The 23,424-nt window shown below is 48.9% G+C and overlaps 1 protein-coding gene across 2 annotated transcripts; it reads right to left on the reverse strand.

The window, feature by feature from the left end:
* Window positions 1-156: 156 nt before the first annotated feature.
* Window positions 157-23,285, reverse strand: iqgap3 (IQ motif containing GTPase activating protein 3). Of its 2 annotated transcripts, none has more exons than XM_084706043.1 (39): window positions 23,216-23,285; window positions 22,881-22,921; window positions 22,578-22,665; window positions 22,015-22,171; window positions 21,571-21,648; window positions 21,275-21,351; window positions 20,870-20,937; window positions 20,657-20,770; window positions 20,184-20,362; window positions 19,963-20,044; window positions 19,436-19,599; window positions 19,239-19,326; window positions 18,954-19,117; window positions 18,588-18,748; window positions 18,281-18,396; window positions 17,965-18,128; window positions 17,590-17,680; window positions 17,268-17,435; window positions 16,871-17,013; window positions 16,543-16,713; window positions 16,206-16,289; window positions 16,048-16,119; window positions 15,816-15,885; window positions 15,406-15,614; window positions 15,040-15,192; window positions 14,387-14,550; window positions 13,838-14,062; window positions 13,504-13,644; window positions 13,260-13,344; window positions 12,862-13,094; window positions 12,543-12,675; window positions 12,254-12,356; window positions 11,906-12,053; window positions 11,558-11,645; window positions 11,153-11,365; window positions 10,738-10,904; window positions 10,406-10,534; window positions 2,393-2,501; window positions 157-1,670 (listed from the first exon to the last, which is right to left on the reverse strand). In XM_084706043.1, the coding sequence occupies exons 2-39, from the start codon at window positions 22,912-22,914 to the stop codon at window positions 1,557-1,559; spliced, it is 4,947 nt and encodes a 1,648-aa protein (XP_084562169.1). In that variant the 5' UTR covers window positions 22,915-22,921; window positions 23,216-23,285; the 3' UTR covers window positions 157-1,556. The 2 variants fall into 2 exon arrangements, with proteins under 2 accessions (XP_084562169.1, XP_084562161.1); XM_084706035.1 differs by having other exon boundaries at window positions 23,044-23,269.
* Window positions 23,286-23,424: the final 139 nt, after the last annotated feature.

The following is a 23,424-nucleotide window of genomic DNA, read 5'->3' on the forward strand; positions in this document are numbered from 1 at the left end:
AAAATGTCCGATGGCCAACTTAACTCTTGCGTCGACATAACGGGTGAAATAAATGGTAAAATTATCAGGTAGCTGATAAGTTGTTAAAAAGATTATCTACTCTTGACAACCATTATAGTAAAAAAAAAAAAAAGAAAAACATGACAAAAGCTTAAGTGATTGTCTATAATTCGAAGTTTATTAATATACTACGAAAAAGCAGCACCAACAGTTGTCATAGCATAATATGTAACATTTCTTACAGTTCTCTCTGGTAGTATTTTATTTAGGCAATACAGTAAAATGACTGGATTTTCCTTATAGCCTACATTGCTGGTATAAAAAAGGTTTTCAATGCAAAATAACCTTTAATAACAAGATTTTAGAGTAAAGATACAGATTATTCATATATACACACACACATTGCTATAGCAATCAGTTGAAGGGTGAAATAAGGTACATAGCAGAGGTACATAAAAACAAAAGGATAGAAAATATTTACATTAATTGAGCAAGAGATTAGGTCAAAGGTTACCAGGGTTAAAGGTTTACTTCCAGTAACAACAAACAGGGAGTCACCCCATTAACAAATGTGTGTATACACTTCTCCTCAATCAGAGGACATGCACGACACACTTCAGGGACCCCCAAAACGGAACATAATTCTGTTGCAATATCCTGAATCCCATTTAAAAAGCAGACTGAAACAAAATGTTATGCTCTGCAATGTTACATTCTGCAGAAAATGGTTTAAGAGTGTAATGGTATCAAGTAGTTGCATCAAGACAGTTTTAAAGAGTTGCACCAATACACAAAACCTGTGTGCAACAGTAGCCAGCGCCTGTACAGTACAGGCTGGAGTGTTTCTATTTAAACACCATCTCTACATAATGCATGAGAAGACGCTCAGGGAGTTGTTGAAGGGGTGCAGGCAGGCACAACCAGCCGGCTGGAAATACGATTAGGAGACTGTTGTTGTGTAACATCAATGGGGGATTAAACATTTTTTTATATAACAGATAAAGGAATGCACAGAGATTGAATACTGCATGTAAAAACTGTTGCACACACCTTTTGATTACAAATCCCTTGTTTAAGAAAAGCTTCTCTAATATGTTTCAAGAGTTAAAAAACAGCAGCACATTGTAAAAAAACAAAACAAATCATTTGTACTGGAGGAGTGTGAACTTAAATGCAAAAGACATATCAAGGAATCAAACGAAACTCATTTTCAACGCCTTTGGTGCACATTTCGTGCTTTTGCAAAAAACTAGAGCACCAATGCTTCAAGATATAAACCCTCATCATCCTGACTGACCACATTCTGAACATCTGGTTTCAGATATAGCAACAAAAAAAAACTGCATGCTACCTTTTGAAATCCCAAGTGAAGAACAGTTTCAGAAGTGTTGATGTACATAAAAAAATCATACTGTAGGCTTAGATCCAAAACAAAATGAGTTATTGTACTGTGAAAGACCTGAAAGCAATTTGCCGTGTGAGAAGGGGATGGCGCTTTGCAGGGTCAGTAGGAGAGGAACTTCTCAAGAAGGCCTCTCCAATCTTTGGATGACTCCTCACTTTTTAAAGAACTTCTTGTTGAGGAGGAAGATGAGGAGGTTGACATTGACCTTGGCCTTGCCGAACATCTTCATCACGGCCACACCCTCGTACTGCAGCTGCAGCAAGTCCTACCAACACACAGGTGACATTGTTGAAAAAGTTTGGTACAACTTGTGGTTCCAGTATGTGGATCAACTGTCGCCAGTATCTTACACAACAATCACTTTGATATTGCCAATGCCAGCTTTTCTTCCCATTTTCCATACAATAGAATACAGCTTGAAACTAACACATCCATATATATTTACTTAAATAAATCAAATTTGCATTCCTAATGTCTACTGAACAGGGAATTCAAAATGACTGTATGGAGAATATTCCTCGGAGAAGATGTATTTGAATGAATGTATCAATGGACTGGATTTCCATATTGTTGGAGAAAAAGCCAAAGGACATCAATTATTCAACATGTCATCTTGGCCTTGTTCAATGCAGCAAGAAATGGGGTCAAGAAGGCATGAAAGCTTGTCGTCTTTGTACTGGGATACACACAAATAACAGTCATACTGTATAGACCTTCTTCATCTCCTTCCATGTTCATTACAGGGAGAGCAATACATCCAGTTGTTGTAGTTCTTGTTAGCTCTACAGCACCATTTTCTATACCATCTACAACAGCTTTCTAACATTTCTACATAGATTCATATTTGTATTGTCAGTTAATTGAACTCACTTTCATTGTGTTTGCTCCATTTGCACGCAACTGAAGTGATATTTAAATATAGATCTTTTGATTGTTGTTTTGACCCAAAAACATAAATGACTTTCCCAGAGAGCTATATAGCCTTACCTGATATTTCAGAGGGAACTTCTCCATGTCCACCCCCATGAACCGAGCTTTCACCTGGAACGTGCCCCCTTCTTCGCTGGGCACAATGTCGAAGATCACATTTTTAAACCTGAGGGCGGAGGAGGAATGGAACATTGAAACTCGACGAGAGTGAACTCAAGTCCGTCCAAGGACAGCGTGCATCAGTACATCCCGGTTGGGGTTAGAGTGTAACCGGACAGGTTAAAAACGTTAGACCCTTGAATACACAACAATACCAACAATGTATTTATGAACACGGTTTTATTGGTATTAACAAAGTTTAAAACAGGAAACTGTCATCCTATAAAATACTAGCAGAGGAAATAACACAAGAAAACAACTCATCAATTCACAGTTAGAACAGGGTGGCCAGACTAGGCGCCGGCAGTGGAAATGGGTATTATCTGCAAACCTGTAAAGAGGGCTATAGTAATCTAACCGACCGTGTGGTAACCCTATAGTGGAAAACGTCAAGATGTGCAAAGTTTAAGCAGTGATCCCCACTGAGATCAGTCTGTGCAAAGCGTGTAAACAATGACACTGCAAACGTACGTGCAAAAACTGCAAACAATCTGGCACTATAATAGCATGTGCAATATGCAAACAGCTGGAGGCTAAATGAGCCAACAGGTAAGATCACCACCCAGTATGACAACACAGAGCCCCAGGTATGAAGATAATCGATATAAATATGGTGACACTGCGGGCAGCCAGTGGAAAGTCTAACCACAATTTAAAATACACAATTCCCTACTCTAACGGGGAACGGATTCGAAGGCCAATCACCGTTCGACAGTACTCACGGCCCAACCCACGGCCTAGCCAACCGAAGTCCAGGAGGAGGTTGAGGGACAGATGCGAGCCTGTCGGCCACGCCTACGAGGCACTGACGTTGTTCCCCCGTGCGTTAGCAGCCCAGCTCAGACTGGGGAAACAGGAAACTATAATCCACACCAACAATAGTTCGTCTCGGGGTAGTCGTCCACACTGCTGATGGCGTCTGCTTCTTCTGTGTGCTGGGGAAGTGCAGGAGGTGTATAATTAAACGCAACCAAATGTAACGATCACGGTTGCAGTTGTTCTTACACACATAAAGTAATAGCGGGGCTACTTCCCTTTATGGCGTGGAGTTGAGTGCGTTGAACAATCTGATGGGGCTTGGAGGCACCGTGCTGACCGATCATCCAGGACTCGGGGAAGAGGGCGGCTGGCTCCGGATCTCGCCTCCGTGTGTGGAAACCGTTGTCGTCCGTAGTCGGGTGCGAGCCCTGAGAGGAGATCTTGGTTTGTTCTTATGCCTTTACCCGGCCAATCCCGTAGGTGGTCAAATCAGCCCGCCGATAAGGAACACCTGTAGAGAGATGTCACGCAAACACCGACACAGCAAACATACAGAACGATATCGGCTGTCCCGCCCCCAAACATGTGTTCAAATGAATGACATTTGCTCCCGTTACAATTCCCCCCCACATTAACAGTGGTCGTCCCGAGCACTACTGTCTGGTTCAATCCTCAGGGCGGTACCGTGCTGGAGGTTGACCCCGATTGTGGCGAGCTGGGTACCTTGGTGGGGTACCCGTTGCGTTTCCTTGATGGTGTGTAGGGGTTGGGCCATGATCTACAGGTACATTAAGAGGAACTACTAGATCGTATACAGGGGCTTCGGGGGCCGGGGCGACTGGAGCAATGGCAGGAGGTGGCGTTGCTGTGGAGGCCGTTGGCGCTGCGGCCGGTCTCAGCGGTGCGGCTGTGGGTTCCTGCTGCTGTTGTGGCATCAGTTGGTGGCGTGCCAGTGGGATGTATGGCCAAACCGGTTCTGGTTGCCAGGTGTCGTTTCTATGTGGGTTCGCAGGGGTGTGGTTGGTTGGTGGTGGATCACCAGGACAGGATCTCAAGTTGTTACGATGGATTGTTCGAATAGGACCATCTTTACCCTCTGGCCGTATAGCAAATACTGGCCGGTCCTGGTAAGGCTGGGAGACGACTACAAAGGGTAATGGGAGCCACTGAGGGGCCAATTTACCTTGAGCCCGACGGCGAAAATTTCTGATTAGCACCCTCTCTCCAGGTAGCAGCGGCAAGGTACGGGCATTGCGGTCATACCGTTTTTGGTTCCAGTTTACACGACGCTCCGCATTTCCCCGTACTGCGTCATAAGCTTGTAGAAGTGAGTGATAGTGCGTTCGGACCCACCCGTCTAGATCAGCTCTTTGTTGAGGTGGTGCAACTTCATGTAGCATGTCCACTGGAAGCCTGGCGTGGCGGCCAAACACGACGTAGTGTGGTGTCATCCCGGTGCTAGCGTGGGAGGAATTGTTGTATGCTTGCAGGAGGGCTGGAAGATGAACTGGCCACTGGGCCTGGTGCTTAACCTCGATTGTGCTCAACAGGGACAGAAGTGTGCGGTTAAGCCTTTCGCAGGCCCCGTTGCCCTGTGGGTGGTACGGGGTAGTATGTACCTTCCTGCAGCCATACATGGCACATAGTTGTTGCATTAGGGCCGACTCGAATGCTCCCCCTCGGTCGGTGAGGATCCGTTCTGGGCAGCCAAATGGGAGGATGAGAGCAGTCCACAGTGCCTTCACCGTTGTAGCAGCCGTCTGATCCTTCGTGGGCACGGCCAGTGCGTAGCGTGAAAACAGATCCGTGATGACCAAAATATATTGGTAAGGGTCCGCGGGCCTTCCGAGTGATAAAAAGTCCAGGGCCACAGTTTCAAATGGAAAGCTGGACGGAATGGGGCACAGGGGGGCTTTTGGTTGTTGCCCCCGCTTTCCTACCACACAGGTGGTACATTCGGTGGTCCATGCCCGGGCACTTGCACTCATTCCCACCCAAAAGAACCTCCTCCTAAGCAAGGACATCATCTTGTCGCCGTGAGCGTGACCTGCCGCTCTGTGGTATTCCTCCCATATCGATCGAGCTTGGCCCTCTGGGATGACAATTTGTCTTACTGGGGCCCCAGTGTCAGGTTCAGTGACGTGCCTCACCAAGGCTCCATCTTGAAGCTCCAGATGGTCCCACTCTTGAAGCAGGCGACGGAGTTGTGGGGACAAGGCCGAACGGTTACCGGTGACTGGAGGTTCTGCCTCTAGCCTCCAGGCCTGGAGGAGTCGTAGGTCTGGATCCTCTATTTGACGCGTCGCCCATAGGTTTGAGCCAGGGCAGGGTTCTACTGACGTCGTGCACGCTGTGGCCTGTGTGGTGGTGCTGGTGGCTTCTCCTGGAAGTCGCGACAAGACATCTGCGTTTCGGTTGGCCGTCCCTGGTCGGTAGCGTACTTCGTACGAGTAGTTGGCCAGTTGGGCCACCCATCGTTGTTCGGTTGCCCCCAGTCGTGCGGTCTGCAGGTGGACTAGCGGGTTGTTGTCTGTGAACACAGTGACTTGGGCCCCCCACAAGTAGTCTTTGAATTTGTCTGTAATTGCCCACTTCAAGGCCAAGAGCTCCAGCTTGAAGGAGCTGTAATTTTTGTCGTTGCGCTCAGCCGGAGCGAGGCTACGGCTTGCGTATGCTATGACCCGCTCTTTTCCATCCTGGACTTGGGACAGGACCGCTCCTAGGCCATCCAGGCTGGCGTCTGTGTACAGCTTGAAAGGCAATTGGAAGTCCGCAAAAGCCAGTATGGGGGCACTAAGAAGAGCCTGTTTCAGGTTGTCAAAAGCAACTTGGCAGTCAGCTGTCCACTGGATTGGGGCAGAAGGTCTATTAGCCTGGCCCTGTAGGAGCTGGTGAAGTGGAGCGGCGACTTTGGAGAAAGCAGGGATAAATCGCCTGTAGTACCCCGCGAAGCCTAAAAATGACCTCACTTGCTTGACGGTCGTGGGCGCAGCCCAATCGCGGACAATGGCCGTCTTGTCTGGGTCGGTTGCCACACCCTGACTGCTAACCACATGCCCCAGGTAGACCACTTGCTTCTGGAACAGATGACACTTACGGGGTTGTAGTTTCAGGCCATGTTCTTGAAGGCGGGTAAATACCTGTTCTAGGTGTTGTAAGTGGGTGGGGAAGTCGGGCGAATAGACTATGACGTCATCGAGATAAATCAAGAGGTGATCGTACACTTGTGAGCCGAGGCAACGTTGCATTAATCTCTGAAACGTAGCTGGCGCATTGCAGAGTCCAAAAGGCATACGTTCAAAGTGGTAGAGGCCAAAGGGTGTAGTGAACGCAGTCTTCTCCTGGTCCTCTGGTGCGACATCCACTTGCCAGTATCCGCTCGCCAAGTCGAGCGTGGAGTACCATTTGGCTTGGGTTAGGCTCGTGAGGGACTCCTCAATGCGCGGCAGGGGAAAGGAGTCTTTGTGAGTCACGGAATTAAGCTTGCGGTAATCCACACAGAATCTCCACGACCCGTCTTTCTTTTTTGCCAGGACCACTGGAGCTGCCCACGGACTCGAACTTTCTTTCACTACCCCACTGTCAAGCATGCCCTGCAATAAGGCCCTCAACTCTGGGTAGAGGTTTGGAGCGACAGGGCGGTAGCGTTCTCTTATTGGGGGTGCTGTGCCAGTGGGTATCTGGTGGGTGACCACTGAGGTCCTTCCAAAATCTTCATCGTGTGCAGCGAATATGTGTGACCACTTCTGCAGGAGGGCCTTCAGTTGTGCTTGTTGATAGTCATTCAATTCCTCCCCACGTAGTGCCAGTGCCGGGTGCTCCTCGGTTGAAGTCTGCCCTACGTGCTGTACATCGACCTCAACTATCTGGGGACCAGTATTGCGCAGCACCAACTTCGACCGCCCTTGTACATCTCTGGGGTCAATCTGGGTCACTGTAGCCAGGGGGCGTCGTTGAGGTAGTTCCAGCGGGAAAGGATTAGGGTTGCAGATGCGCAGGGGGACCCTCCCACCACGGGTCCAGCTCAAAGATCTGGCCACTCTCCATTCGTGCCCATGGTCTTCTAGGTCTTCAACCAGGACCAGGCAATCCTGTAGGCCAGCTGCTTGTGGAACTTGGGCCCAGATAATAGTCTCTGTGGTAGGAGGTAACCTCACTGGGGACTGCCGCTGGAGTCTAGCCACCCCTTGTAGCTCCATCTGGCCCATCGACGTATCCGCTTTCTGGCAAGCGGCAAAAGCTGCATCCCAAGCCTTCTCTGCATGAGGAGAGAACACAGATTTAAATGCCGTCACTCCTGGGTGCCCCCTACGGAATACCTCTGTCCAACAATCCGCCACCACATTCATTCCAAGGAGGCCATATTCTGTGTTTATACAATCATCCCTCACAATAACCACACCCTTTTTCTTAATGTCTATTCCCCCAATACTAAAATCCAAGACAGCATAACCCACATAAGGAATACGAAGACCATTGGCCGCTTTCAAGGTTAGCCATGGTATACCACTGGGATCTTGTATGCACTCCCCCCCAAAATAGTGCTGGAACAGTGTTTGGCTGAACATGGTGACTTGGGAGCCAGTGTCAAGTATAAATGGAACCCGTTGCCCTTGAACAAACACTTCCACTTCAGGGCATTTGCCCACCATTGAGGGCCTTTGTGGGGGTACGATCTGGGGCCCCTCCCGGTTCACTCGCCCTGCTGTGACCGGGGATACCGAAAACCCGGCTGGTGCGGCCGTCGCCGTGGGCAAAACCTCTGAATATGCCCAGCCTCCCCGCAGTCGCGGCAAATGGCTCTCCCTTGGCCATCCCATTGGTAAGACGTATTATCCGGGGGGGCAGACCCTAGCCGCTGTCGTCTCGGGTCATGTTCTTGACGCCAAGCCTGTTGGGGGTTTGCACCCATGGCCGGCAGTGCTGTAGCACCGGTGGCTGGTATGATGTTTAAACGCCCTTGCAGCTGTTCGACGATGGATTTACTTAGGAGGCTCACCTGTTCTGTCAACTCTTGACGCAATTCGGCTCGGAGGGCTTCCTTCATTTGCTGCCAATCAGAGGTGACCGTTGAGGGCCTCTTGGATGTTGTGGCAACAGTTGGGCAAACTTGGGCTTCTTCAGTGTGGCCCAGTTCACGCTCCAATGCTTTTGCCTCTGCACAGACCTGGACAAATGTAAGCGTTGTGACCCTTCTGAGCTGTCTTTGCAGTTCTTGTTTGGCTAATCCCTGCCTCAGGCCCATGGAAAACTGGGTGCGCAGCAGTTCGTCATCCGAGCCCGCATCCTGGGGGTCTCTTGCTCTCCACCTGTGATGCAGCTCCCGCAGCCGAAGAGTGAACGTGCCCACATCCTCTCCAGGTTCTTGTTTACAGTTAAAGAACTGTACTCGCAGCAGGGCTACTGGTTGCTGGCCCCCATACAGCCTCGCCAGGGCGTCCAGAATCTTTACATCCGTATTTCGATCAGCCTCTGCCAACAGCGCCACCTCCCTTTTTGCATTCCCTTCCAATACGCTCAACAAAAAGTCTACCCGCTGTTCGTCATTTAGCCCCTGGGCCCGAATAAAAGCCTCAATTTGGGTTCGCCAATCTAGAAATTTGGATGGTTCTCCTTCCCCGCTATACTTTGGCACCCATGGCCCACTCATGAACCATGGCATCATTGTGGGCACTACTTGGGGTTGTGCCCCCGCTACCATTGGCTGCCCGCCATTATTCATATTGCTGTGTACGTCAAGGGTCCTGCCGACTACGCCAAATTTGTAACCGGACAGGTTAAAAACGTTAGACCCTTGAATACACAACAATACCAACAATGTATTTATGAACACGGTTTTATTGGTATTAACAAAGTTTAAAACAGGAAACTGTCATCCTATAAAATACTAGCAGAGGAAATAACACAAGAAAACAACTCATCAATTCACAGTTAGAACAGGGTGGCCAGACTAGGCGCCGGCAGTGGAAATGGGTATTATCTGCAAACCTGTAAAGAGGGCTATAGTAATCTAACCGACCGTGTGGTAACCCTATAGTGGAAAACGTCAAGATGTGCAAAGTTTAAGCAGTGATCCCCACTGAGATCAGTCTGTGCAAAGCGTGTAAACAATGACACTGCAAACGTACGTGCAAAAACTGCAAACAATCTGGCACTATAATAGCATGTGCAATATGCAAACAGCTGGAGGCTAAATGAGCCAACAGGTAAGATCACCACCCAGTATGACAACACAGAGCCCCAGGTATGAAGATAATCGATATAAATATGGTGACACTGCGGGCAGCCAGTGGAAAGTCTAACCACAATTTAAAATACACAATTCCCTACTCTAACGGGGAACGGATTCGAAGGCCAATCACCGTTCGACAGTACTCACGGCCCAACCCACGGCCTAGCCAACCGAAGTCCAGGAGGAGGTTGAGGGACAGATGCGAGCCTGTCGGCCACGCCTACGAGGCACTGACGTTGTTCCCCCGTGCGTTAGCAGCCCAGCTCAGACTGGGGAAACAGGAAACTATAATCCACACCAACAATAGTTCGTCTCGGGGTAGTCGTCCACACTGCTGATGGCGTCTGCTTCTTCTGTGTGCTGGGGAAGTGCAGGAGGTGTATAATTAAACGCAACCAAATGTAACGATCACGGTTGCAGTTGTTCTTACACACATAAAGTAATAGCGGGGCTACTTCCCTTTATGGCGTGGAGTTGAGTGCGTTGAACAATCTGATGGGGCTTGGAGGCACCGTGCTGACCGATCATCCAGGACTCGGGGAAGAGGGCGGCTGGCTCCGGATCTCGCCTCCGTGTGTGGAAACCGTTGTCGTCCGTAGTCGGGTGCGAGCCCTGAGAGGAGATCTTGGTTTGTTCTTATGTCTTTACCCGGCCAATCCCGTAGGTGGTCAAATCAGCCCGCCGATAAGGAACACCTGTAGAGAGATGTCACGCAAACACCGACACAGCAAACATACAGAACGATATCGGCTGTCCCGCCCCCAAACATGTGTTCAAATGAATGACATTTGCTCCCGTTACAAGAGTTCCACCCGTAAAGAAATAAAACATTTTATTATTATTATTTTTTTTTTAATCTATTACTGCCATGTTTGGCATTACATATGGGTGTCTTGAGTGTGGAGCGTGTTCCCACTCACTGTGTGACCGGCAGGTCTTCGATCTCCAGCAGGACTCCTTTCTCATGTAGACGGGCAGCAGTGTAGGTCAGAGTGGCCTGCTTGCTCTTCTTGCCCTTTCCCTCCGGCGCCTTCTTCCCATTGGCCTTACTGAGAGAGTCGAACGGCACACATCAGCCTCAGAGGACGGGCGTCGCATTCTAGTATCAAGCGCTTCTTGTTTGGTACGCTGTGGTTTTTCTTTTCTTCAAGAGGCTACAACACGTTGTGTACGCGTGTGTGTGTGTGTGTGTTGCTCGTGGATAAGTTGCTTGGAAGACGGTTCTCCAACAGTGGGTGTAGAGTGTTAATACCTGTGCTTGGCTGTCAGGTTGTCCAGGCAGGTGGTGATGTACTGGCTGTAGTAGTCCACCTGTTCACTGTGGAAGGAGCTCTTGCTGTGAAGACTGCCGAGGGTCTGTCTCAGTTTCACCAGCTCTGCCTGTCGACGCTGCCTGTAGAGCCGCTGGTGGCGAATGTCCTGAGGGATGGGGCCAGGGCGAGGGTTAAACACAGTTCCCTGTTCCCACGCTCAGTCAAGGTGGAAGGCACTGAAGCGTTGACATGTTGGAGGATTGTAGATCAGATTGGTTGAGACTGGACACGCCCCTACTGCTCCACCAGGTATGTGTCCAGGAGCCCAATGAGGGGGAGACAGTTCAGGTGTGTGTGTGTGTGTGTGTGTGTGTGTGTGTGTGTGAGAGAGAGAGTGAGGGAGTGTGAACACACCTTGGATATGAGCTGCAGTATCTGGGTCTCGGAGTCGGGCGGGGTCAGGACCCCCAGACTCTCCAATCGGCGAAGGCTCCTCTGGATCTTCCTCTTCTTCTCCTCCAGCGATAGGTTGCCGTCGGCAACCAGCGACTGGTTCCGCTTCATCTTCTCCGGGGTGCGGGCGTCGCGCTGGGCCCGGCGCTGCATCATCCAGCCGTGCTGCGCCTCCTGCGGCACGCGAGCGGGGGTCGGTTAGATTTGTCCGTTTGGGATGAGATCGGGTTCAGCACCCGTACACGAAAATATGGACGGCTATTGAGCCGGACCGATCACTAATTTACCAGGCTGAAATAATATAAATAGGGAGGAACATTTTGTGGAGGTATGTGGATAAACAACGGTTGGAGATGTACGCTGCACCTGGTCTTGGGAGGTGGAGGCGCGCAGCACCTCACTGAGGGTGTCTCCTGACTGGGCCCGGATCACATCGATGATCAGCTGCTTGGTGCTGGAACACAAATGTACTTTTGACACTATTCCACAGGACGTTGTATCCACTAACCATTTGATCATTAGCTTTTTGGAATTTTTTAAAAGATGCTTAAACCCTAATACATGCAATCCCGTGCATGCATTGCATAATTTATTCCTAAAAAATGAAATCGGGAATACATTGAGATTTTCTTCTGATATTTGTTGGCTTAAAATATTGGACGACTTTCATCTCGTTCGACTCTACAGACCTGCTGAACAGGGTTTCCCCCCTACCTGAGGAGGATCGCTCTTGAGTCCTGCCGGTCGTCAGAGCCCCTGAAGATGTCAAACTTGCTGGTGAGGGTGAGAGACACCTCCATCTTGCTGTACTGGGTCAAGGTCTGTTCAGTCAGGGGGTCTCCTGGGCTGACAACACCCTCCCCTGGAAACAGGACCAAAGACAGGGGCCGTGACTAAACGGTTCACACACCGTCTCTTAAACCACATCTACAATAACATACAGTGCTGACAGTTAACATTTTCAGTGGTTGGAATGTATATTTTTTGTAAAACAGTGAAGGTGAAAACAAAGGCGGTGTTGATGCTGGGTTGTGATTGGTGGGGGGCATAGGGCGGGCTTACCAACTAGGGCCTGGATGGTGGGGACCTTGCCCAGGTCGCTCAGCAAGGCCAGCAGGGGATCAGACGGATCTGGGCACAAGGAATCCTGATGCTCCAGGAGAAGCTACACACACACACACACACACACACACACTTTAGTTCTATCTCACAACTACACAGAAAACTGAATCCCAACTGAAATGAGGTAAAACCTGGAAATTAAAGAACAGAAGATGGGATTTGAAATACAAAATCAACATAATAACGTCATTTACGCCCACAATTCTATCAACCCAGGTTCCATCTAGACCTTGTGTGTGTTGAGCAGCTCGCTGATGGAGATGTAGATGACAGGCTTGTTGAGGATGACCATCTCTGAGTACTCATCGATGTTGAAGCGCTCCCCCGGCTCTGGCACATCACACGCAGAGCGCAGGAACTTTCTGGAAAAGGCGAGCGACAACGATAGCTTAGTGTTGACCAGTTCCTCTGGTTCAGGTTACTAAACTCTACAGACCCAAAAGCATAGTCAACAAGGTAAAGGGTTGTTTGTAAGCTTGTATTTTGTATTTATTTTGTATTCTTTAAAGAACATGGGTCGTGAAATGCATCCCGGAGGGAAACCTCACCTGAACTTGGCGTGGGTCAGGGTGATGTATTCATTGAGGGAGCGCAGGTGGGCGCTGTCCCCGTGAAAGTGCTTGTGTGCGGCGGCGTGCTGGAGGACACGAGCGATGGAGCCAAGGATCCGGCGTTGCTCGGGCAGGAGGGCGGAGCCCGCCGAGAACTCCACCACGTCGAAGCCGTCGGGCGCCACCACCGCCGGGTTCATGTAGCGGTAGTACACCAGGTTCCCCACAATCTGACCAATAAAACGAGAGGCAATAACAAACCTGGTCACCCAGTTATCTTTCGATGATAACTGACACGTTTGCAATAACTTCTACTACACTGTAGCAGATCAGTTGATAATTAATTATTTGACGTGGACAAATAATACCAATTGGAGATGAACAAAAACTGTTACCTTATAAAGCTCTTCATCACTGGCCTGTGGAAATTTTTCATGCAGAGCATCTCTCAAGACTTTGGCAGTGTAGCGCATTCCATACCTGGACCAAACAAAGAATACTTAAATTAAGTTCTGTTCAGATCACCAGTGGAATCTCTCACAAGCCAAAGAATATCCCACACAAGCGTTAGAATTTTCTGAAACTGGAGTTTCAACTGGGTGATGATCATTTGCCCTTAAGCCAGTTTTGTTGACTCACGGCAGCTTGTGCAGGTTGCTGGTGATGGCATTGAGAACACGGTCCGTCAGGTTCTTGAGGTTGACAATGGAGATGTCAAGGCGACGCTGCACCTCGGGGTGGGCCAGGGCCTGATCGGCGCTCACCTCGTACGGCAAGGAGCTGGAAGGGACACCGGAAAATTCATTGACTCGCAGGACTATCGCCTACCAACGTGATTGATTTAGTCATTCGTGTTTACACGCGAGCGTGCATTGCTCTTTCACGGAGTGGTTCAAAAAACAGCTCTGTAGTGTGACTGGTCTTCGAGTCTTTTCTAGAAGGTACGTTACGAGTCTCTGTGACCTATACTGACCTCCTGTGGCCAGTCTGGGTTTCCGTCTGGTTGACCCAGCTCTTGTAGATCTCCACTGGGTCTGTGCGGATGCTGATGGAGCGATCCTGCAGCACCTCCAGGATGGCCGGGCCTAGGATCTCCTTGAGCGCATTGTGACCGCGAGCGTGGCGGTAGAAACTCACCAGCATCTTGATGACCGTGGGGTTCCCCATCACAACCTCCTGGGGCTGGTCCACTTTCAGTCTGGTTGACAGAGCGGACAGCATGAGAGAACAGTTTGATGGAAGTAAGACGTGTTCTGATGACGCAGTGCAGTGTATATGATTTTAAGGTGTGTTTGTGTGTGTGTGTTAAAGCTCAGCAGAAGCCTGATAACAGACGATTGACTTGAAACAAGTGTGTTGGAGCAGGAAACATCTAAAACCCCACAGGAAAGTGGGTCCTGAGCTCCAGGGTTGAAGACCACCATGCTAAAGAACTGGATCTCACTGTGAAGCACCGAGTGAATGTGGAACATGTGACTGTGTGTGCGTGTGATCGGTACAAGTGTGTGTGTGCACGACTGACTTGATCTCATGGCGCAGGGCTGCGGTGAAGAGTTGCAGCAGCAGGTAGGCCTCCCTGCAGTCGGAGCCGTAGTTGAAGAGCGTGAAGATGACGGTCTCCATGAAATTTGTCGTCTTGTTCTGGGACATCAGGAAGATGAGCTGGGCCAGGTAGAGGGGCTGGGTCTGCGAGGGACGGAGCACACACACTCATGTTGGGGGACTTCTGTATATACACACAGTCTTATGTTGGGGGCTTCTGTATATACACACAGTCTTATGTTGGGGGACTTCTGTATATACACACAGTCTTATGTTGGGGGGCTTCTGTATATACACACAGTCTTATGTTGGGGGCTTCTGTATATACACACAGTCTTATGTTGGGGGCTTCTGTATATACACACAGTCTTATGTGGGGGATTTCTGTATATACACACAGTCTTATGTTGGGGGGCTTCTGTATATACACACAGTCTTATGTTGGGGGACTTCTGTATATACACACAGTCTTATGTTGGGGGCTTCTGTATATACACACAGTCTTATGTTGGGGGCTTCTGTATATACACGCAGTCTTATGTTGGGGGATTCTGTTCTATAGGAAACGCACAAACCACAGAAGCAAATATGAGGGGTACTCCTACTGCACCCTCTCAGTTTTCCTTTGCTCACCTGAAGCAGGTAAAACAGGTGCTGGTAGGCCTCCAGTTTGTCCCTCTTGTCCTTGCTCAGAGCCTTGAGGCCCTTGCTCTTCTCCAGGGCCATCATGTCAGACAGCTGCTCCTTGTTCTTCTTGGTCAGCTTCTTACAGTGGGACACCACTTCCTGTGTTCGAGGTTCATCATGGAGATAAAGTGAGAGGAAGTGGCATTCTGGACACATTTAGGAGGTTTAAAAAAAGCGTATTTTGTGTCTCCCAGTGTAAAAGCGTGCACCTCGTTAGTTTTTTTGTCCAGTTAAATATAACATGGCAGGCTTCCCCTAACATACTTGTGCAACACATGGCCGCATTCACACGCCCCACAGCGCGCCGTCTACCTGCAACGTGACACGGTTGCGGACCAGCAGGCCGATCTTGAGGTCCATGAGGTCGAGGTCGGCCTCCAGCTGGCGGTTGGAGCGGATGGTCCTCACCACCTCCTCCCTCAGGCGCAGCAGCTCCCCCTCCTGGCGGATGTCGCCGTCGCCCATCTCCAGCAGGTGGGCGAACTTCCGCACCACGGAGAGGGGAGGGGTAGCGGAGTGGACTGGGGGACGAAGAGGGAGGGGGGGCGAGGAACAGATGTTTTGAGAAAGTCATTGAGAGGCCCTTCGTTATTGTACAGTGGCTGAAGGGAGAGAAAAGAACTGAAAAAAGGGGTGTGTTCCCAACGTACTGTACCATTCTCAGAAGGTACATTGGATGTACTGTATGTATGGAGCTGATCACATCCTGCCCTGCGACTTACCCAGCATCCTGTACTCCTCGCGGGCCTTGTTCGCACGGAAGAAGGCCTGGATCTTTACAATGGCGCCCACCTGTGGCCGCAGAGATACGCAAGACAACAACAATCTCCTCCATTACTCTTTTGGGGTGGTCTCGACAAGACAAAAGGATCTGAGCATTTATGCCAATCCTGAGGGCGAGGAAAGCGATACATGCCCGAGTAATATGTTGAAAAAAATACAAAATAAACGTACATGGCGCCGGAAGAAGCGAAGGCGAGCGCGGTATCTGCTCCGTGCGAGCCACATCTTCACAGTGGCCTGGATCTACGGGGTGAAACAGTTCACCTGGGTCAGACGCTGCGGCAAACGCAGACGCGTACGACACAAGCGACTGTCGGGATGGAGCCTACCTTGACAACGGCCCTCCAGTTGAGATAGAGGTGCTGCAGTCGGTTTCGGTAGGCCCTCTGCTGCACAAACCTCCTCCAGTGGGACTGAACACACACACACACACACACACACACACACACACACACACACACACACACACACACACACACACACACACACACACACACACACACACACACTATTGATTGATCCACTTTGTCAGAGCATCAATCCAACCTGACATGCCGTTCTTCCGGAAGTCTATATAGATTTTGCTAAACAAAACCACACGACACTAATGCAGTAATATCCCCAGTCAGTGTTGACTCATGTGTGTGTGAGTGTGTGAGTGTTGACCTGGATGGTGATGACGGCTGGTAGCTGGGTGTTGAGGAAGTGCAGGCGAGCCCCCAGGGTCTGCCTGAGGAGGAAGCCCCGGGCCCTGGCTTGCAGCTGCACCACCAGCCCCTCGCTGGCCTTCCACTGGACCTCTTTGCTGTGGGCTGCTGTGACACTGCTCAGCACAGCCTGCAGGGGGAGACAAACACGACTGTTGGCTACCTGTAAGGTGGAATCCGTTCCTGTCAGTACTAGGCAGGTTCTACTGGGGGAAAAAATGACCTCAACTCTACATCCTTTTGTGTACATCTATGTGCCTTTTGTAGGAGTATGACGTGTTAAAGACCTGGATCTCGTCATGGGCCAGGAAGATGTTGCTCTGCTCGAAGCCCTGGGGTCTCTCCCAGGTGCCCTCCAGCTTCTTCAGGTGGAAGTAGTAGAAGCTGCCGTCCCCAGTCTTGGTCCTCAGCCACGGGCTGCGGTTGTCACCTGAGTAGCATAGTTGCGATGTCGTCAATAGTAACAGTGTCAACTTGTTGCCATGCCAAACCGTTGAGTGAGTATACCGAAAAAGACGCTGATCAACTTGACCGATCTGAGAGATGCAGTACACACAGGATAGCCTTCAAATCAATCTCGGCCAACTTGATCCCAGGCTTTTGTCATAGGCTGATACAAGTTGACATGAAAGACAAAAGGAGACATGGACAAGGCCTCGGTTGGAGGTGAATGAGAGTCTCTACCTCCCGCCGCCTTCGCCCTGAGCAGGGCAGAGAGTTCAGCCTGGTAGCCTGCAGCACACACATCCACCAAGCTGCGCAGCGCCACCTCTGGCAGACGCAGGACTCGCAGGGTCTGCGCCGCCTTGCCCTCCTTCACAGCCTGGTTCACCGCTGCCAAGCCCAGGGACACTGGCAGCCAAGCCAAACGCAATATACATAAGCCAACAATGCACAAATGTTGTGTATTTGAATATATGTTATGTGTGTGTGTATATAATACATATTCATTCCTCGAATAACAAGCAGAGGGCTAAAGCTGCGATGAGCCGAAAACAAGCCATACTCTTTAGAGCTTTCTGACTGTGTTGATTGGCTATCCTCACTCCTTCCTGAATGTCAGCCAACCACAGCTCGGCTCCGGGATCGCGGTGAACCTATGATAATAGGAGAATGTCACGTTGACTCAGCGATGCAATCTGAATCAGCGGAAACTGACATTCTTATATGAAGGCATGAAATGGTCAAGCAGCATTTGTTTTGGCATTTCAGTTCATGATTGTGAATGTTTTGGTGACTGATATGGTATATCTTAATGTCCTTAATACTTCAGCAGGCCTTCAGACAATACACTCTCACAATGAAATGGTGCCAAACCCACCAATTTCAGTCAGTAACCACAACCCTGACATCCTGTGCCTAGTCAGAGCCTCTGGTGTACCTTGGCCTTGTGCTGCCTGGCCCTGGTCAGCACGTCGTGGTAGTGGTGAGCGTTGGCCGGCTCCACCTCCTGGAGGCCACTGGAGGGCAGCAGCAAGGCAGCCAGGGTCTTCTGGGGGTCTCCTCGACACAGAGCCTGGTTGATCAGGCTGATGGTGAGGATCTCTGCAAGACAAAAACACAGCGACGACAAGTCAGAATTTCATCCGAAAATAATAATTTTCTTTCTTTTGTTCTAGCTATTCTAAATGATCTGGGGTGAACGAGGCGCTCTGGAAAAAAAGGCCGTGAACCCCGGAGTGTTACGAAGGCCGTACGGTCGTGTTCGTCCTGCGCCGCGGCGTTGACGTTGTTGAGTCCTCCCTGCAGCTGGTTCCAGGTGAGCAGGGCTCTGCCCGCCTGCCTCTTCTGCTCACACAGCTCGTCAAAGTACCTGAGACAGGAACCGGAATGGAACAGACGCCGTCAAACATCCGGGCGTGTTCTAAACTGACACATGGAAGCCAGCGCGTTCTTGTCGTGCGTACACACAGAACACGGACGGTTCAATTCATAAATGGTCAAATATGGAAAAAACATTTACCTGCATGCAAAGGTGCCCAGGCTGACTATACACACTCTTACCTCTGAACCAAGCTATCGTCGATGTCTGCCAGCCCAGCGGCCGGGCTTATCAGCGTGGCAGAGAAGGCCCCTACGTCTTTAGCCTCCACGGCCTGGTTGATGAGGGCAACCGCAGACAGCATCTCCACAGCCACGTACAGCTCCTCCTGCTGCAGCTCCCCCTGTCGGTTTGGATGAACAAATGTGGAAAATGGCATGATGACGACAACACATTTGAAAAAACATTGTACTAAAGTCATCAAAAAATGTATTTGGTATTTGAAGGATGTTAGGCATCTTTATGTGAGAAACTGAAAGCTGAGTTGAGATGATCAAACTAGCTACTGTGCACATATGTGCAGTCAGAGGTCTCACACACACACACACCTCAGGGCTCTGCCGCTGCAGAGGGACCAGCTCACTCTGGTAGAGCGCCGAGGCGAAGGGGTACACGTCAGGAAGGTGGGCGTCGGGGTTCATGAGGGCGCGGAGCGTCTGCCTGGGATCACCGCGACGTAGCGCCTCGTTGATGCAGCTCACAGCCCCCTGCACTGTCGGCCCATTCATTTACATGAGTATTCTTTCACTTTCAAGTTAAATGTGTTTTTATGGTATGTCTTTTATTGAGATAGTAACGTATATCTATCTGAGGGAGTGAGAGTGCGTGTTTACTTGTCTGGGCGCGCTGAGCTTCCTCGTTGGCGACACACACACCCTCCTGAAGCTCTTCCCGCTCAAGAGGGTCCACACAGCCCAGGTTCTGTCACAAGTCACACGGAAAAGTTACTTAACACCGCGTGGAGCGGGTGTGTGTGTGTCTGTGTGCCGAAACTGTGGTGTGACGACTATCAGCATTGGTGTTCTCTCACCAAGGCTTTCTGTTCGCGGTCGGAAGCCAGTTGGTCCAGGTACCAGGGCCCGTGGTCTCTGTGGAGGCCCCTGAGGGCCAGACAGGGCTTCTGGAGGGCAGAGAGGAGGGCCAGCACTTCCCCGCATTCCAGTGCCTCATCCACCTGCTCTATGGCTGCACGCACTACACAACAATATGGCACAACAAGGCAGCATTTAAGGACCAGCTGAACACATTTCAGGTTAGACAGATTTATTAATTAAATCTCTTCGTGTGATATGTTTATCTTGCTTCTGTACAATGTTACCATGATAATTCACCTTGTAACTGACGGCAATGGTTGGGCAATACAGTAGCTGAACATTTCGGGACATTTTCTAATGAAATATACTGCCATCTAGTGAAAAACATTTGTATATGTCATCTTTGACAGAAGCCAGTAGATGGCATTATTTGAATTTTTTTTCTAACGCTTCATTAACTGCTTCCCAAACTGCAAGGAGGAAAAGTAAATACAAACATGAACAATCATTTAGTCTGACTCACCATTTACTTTGTTGATGTTATCTTGGATCTCATTCTGAGTAAGATACTCTTCATAAATATCCTTCTCCTGGGAACCATTGCGCTGAGAGAGAGAGTGAGTGAGAGAGAATTCACATATTTGCCACTAACCAGATATGGATCCAGTTTCATTAATCATCAGAGATGATTTGAATACAACTCATAGAAACTTCACCATGGGGAGAACGACATCGTTTGCCCACCTTGGTGTAGGAGAGAGCGGCCTTCTGTGCCCGCGCCTGGCGCAGCATCTCCTGGTAGATGGGCATCATGTGCTCCTGTAGGTCAGCCAGCATGGCGTTGGGATTACGCAAGGCCTGGGCAGTGTCCTCCACGTGTCCCCTCTCCACAGCCTCGTTGATCGCGATGACTGCGGCATGGACTGGAGGCAAAGGGGAAAACAGAGGGGGGTGAACATTTCAAGGGCACCGAGGAGGCTGATAGGTAAAAGACGAGCCGTTAGAACCGCCACACTGTCAAATGTGTTATCGAGTGTTTGAAATACAAGTAGACATTCGTGTTTCAGCATGGGTAAAACACATTAGTTTGTTTAAAGAAAGGTCTATCACCCAGAAAGATAAACCTGTGTTTTTCTCCTTGGAGAAATACAGGAATATCTTGAAATACAGACCCCTCCACTTCATAGTACTGAGGCCAAGCACGTGACTCCACATACCAGCAGCCTCGTCCACCGACAGCTCATTGGCCAAAATTCCCCCAATCTTGCTGAAGGCAGGCATCTGGATGCCATATTTATCCAACTCCCGCTTCATGTTGTTTATCTCCTCCTCTACAAAAGAGATGAGACCCCACAAAAACCTGTTACGTGCAACACAGTCAATCCAGCTTCAAAGTTAGCCGTAACTCGAAATCACAAACAAAACATTACCTGTAAATTTGACCTTGCCACAGAGGTCATGGATCTGTGGGGCCAACCCGAGACGGAACAAATAGAGGCTAAAGGGAAAGACAAACCCATGAGCAAACACCTCCTTGTTAGTAATACACTGGGCACAAGATGCATTGTTTCGGAAATCCTCTCCATAGTCATACAGAATGACTGAGAGCGTGGATGATACAGACTGATAGCTGACCTGAGAGCGTAGATAATACAGACTGATAGCTGACCTGAGAGTGTGAATGATAGACTGATGGTTGACCTGAGAGCGTGGATGATACAGACTCATAGCTGACCTGAGAGCGTGAATGATAGACTGATAGCTGACCCGAGAGTGTAGATGATACAGACTGATAGCTGACCTGAGAGTGTAGATGATACAGACTCATAGCTGACCTGAGAGCGTGGATGCAGTACACAGTTCTGGGCATGTTCTTCTTGTCATAAATGTCCGTTGTCTCGGGGTGGAACATCTGATACATACAGAGATAAATCAAATCTTAAAATGGACAATTGCTTGGTTAGGTTTCAAAATAAGAAACAACATTTTGATTTCAAATAAGCAGATGGGTGAGTTTTTATGGAAGCAATTTCACCACGCTGTAACCGTTAGAAATGTCTATTAGAATTTCCTCCGGCTCTTTTCAGATTTCCATGAAGTGGCAGGCAAGTGAAGCTCATGCATCATTTACCGTTGGAAGTCCGACATCCACCATCGCACTGCGCCAGTGGTTGATGTTGTCCGTGTGGCGGAACTGCAGTCCCAAGGCCTGGGGGTGGTGGTGAGGGGGTATGAACAGTTAGATATTAGCATTATGACACTTATTTAAAATTCAGTGAAGCTGTGCAAATCCATGATCTACTTCAGCACAAAATATTAACTCTGCACGTACCACTTTTTACCCCAAACACAGAAAAATGCATGACGTGCACATAAAGTAAGTTCAGTGTGAGTTACTTAAAACAATACCACATTGTGGAACAAAACCCTTTGTAAACTTGGAATATATGAACATGACTGAACACATGTAAATTCACTAAACATTAAGCAGTCAGAAGAATACAGTAAAAGAACACAGTTGTAGAACAGGGAAGAAAAAAAATGGCAGACACAACAAATGAAACGTAAGCTGTACCTTGTAGCGTTCCTGGTCCAGATCGTAGATTTTCTTGAGAGGGACTATTTTAGGAGCAAAGCAGTGGCCCAGCTTGGCCAGCAGAACCCCGTTTCTCAGGCCCTCCTCCAACTCTGTTGGGGACGGCAGGTCCTCATGCAGACAAGCTTCCATCCACCTAAAAAGAAAAAAAAGTAAAGGGTGTATTTCAGGCCTTCCCAGACTTCAATCACCTTGAATCACATGCTAGTAATTCACAACATGTGCTTATCCAGATGTTGACACCTGGGGAAACCATACAAATGTGAGAATCGGTATAGTTGTTTCGGTGAGTATATATTTCAAATCGGTGTAGTTGTTTCGGTGAGTATATATTTCAAAATAAAGGCCACTTGAGATTAACCTACGATGCCTCTACAGTCATGAGTACAGTAGACAATGAGACTGTCACTGAGGAGCAAAATGAATGAGTCAAGGGCTAGCAAGCAGTCAAGCTTTGATAAAATCACTGACATTTGAAATGAGACATCTTTTACTTGGGGCATTATTGGGAAAACTTTTATATTTCTATCAAGCTAACTAACCTCTTGGCCTCCTCCAAACGGCAAAGGTATTGGTAAGCCACATTTTGGATTCGTTGTTCATCCATCTCCTCGGCTGTCAAACGTTCATCTGTGACCACAAAGTAAAATTGACATTACCATCACCAATAACATTTCAAAAAGATTGCAGATTGATTATCTTCTGTGTGAGGTTTTCAGCCTAGTCCACGTACACACGAAACGCTGCTACAGTAACAAATATGGTGTGGAGGTGTACTTCAAGTGAAATTGTGTTCTTTTAGCTGGCGACAATCATTTTATTTAAGAAAATGTCGCTTTACTTACATCCTGAACGTGGTTGTCCACCGGAATCTCCCATTTTGTGACTTTCCCAATTTGTATTTGTTGAAAGAAGGGCAGTCGGTTACACACAGGATCTCCTGCGTTTTTGCTTATCAACTAATCTAGCTACAGTGCTACTATAGCTAATAGCTCTGGCTTTCCCTACCTTGCTATCGACTTTTCTCTTAAAAGGGCTTTTTCTTGTTCCACTTTCACGATCGTTCGTATTCGCATGCCAATATTATCTTGATTTGTTTCGCGCGCACATGTATTCAAATCCAATACATCTTATAACTTGCAAACTTGCTCAAATGAAAGACATAACAAAACTGACTTACACATTCAACGACTGAGTTCTGTCTGGAATCTCAAAGCGAGCTGTTTACTTTCTGTCAAGTTTGAAATATCCCGCCGGTCACTCATTGGCTGGCTAATCAAACAGTAGGTGTATTCGACTTCATGCAGCGCCGGCGTCGCCTGCAGCCGACTGCAGCCCGGCTGAGTGAAGCAGCCAATGGCATTCTCTGCTTCAAGGCAGCCGGCTGTA

The sequence above is a fragment of the Hypomesus nipponensis genome, chromosome 2 (genome assembly GCF_054491055.1).
Source record: "Hypomesus nipponensis isolate SF chromosome 2, ASM5449105v1, whole genome shotgun sequence".
Classification (NCBI taxonomy): domain Eukaryota; kingdom Metazoa; phylum Chordata; class Actinopteri; order Osmeriformes; family Osmeridae; genus Hypomesus; species Hypomesus nipponensis.

What these genes read in the sequence shown, in the direction of transcription:
- iqgap3 (XM_084706035.1), bottom strand. Translation starts at nt 23,111, where the DNA reads ATGCGAATACGAACGATCGTGAAAGTGGAACAAGAAAAAGCCCTTTTA. An exon ending in TAACATCAACAAAGTAAATG is followed by an intron (nt 19,600 to 19,962) that starts GTGAGTCAGACT and finishes ATTGTTGTGTAG; the next exon opens with TGCGTGCAGCCATAGAGCAG. An exon ending in AGCAACCTGCACAAGCTGCC is followed by an intron (nt 13,345 to 13,503) that starts GTGAGTCAACAA and finishes TGTTTGGTCCAG; the next exon opens with GTATGGAATGCGCTACACTG.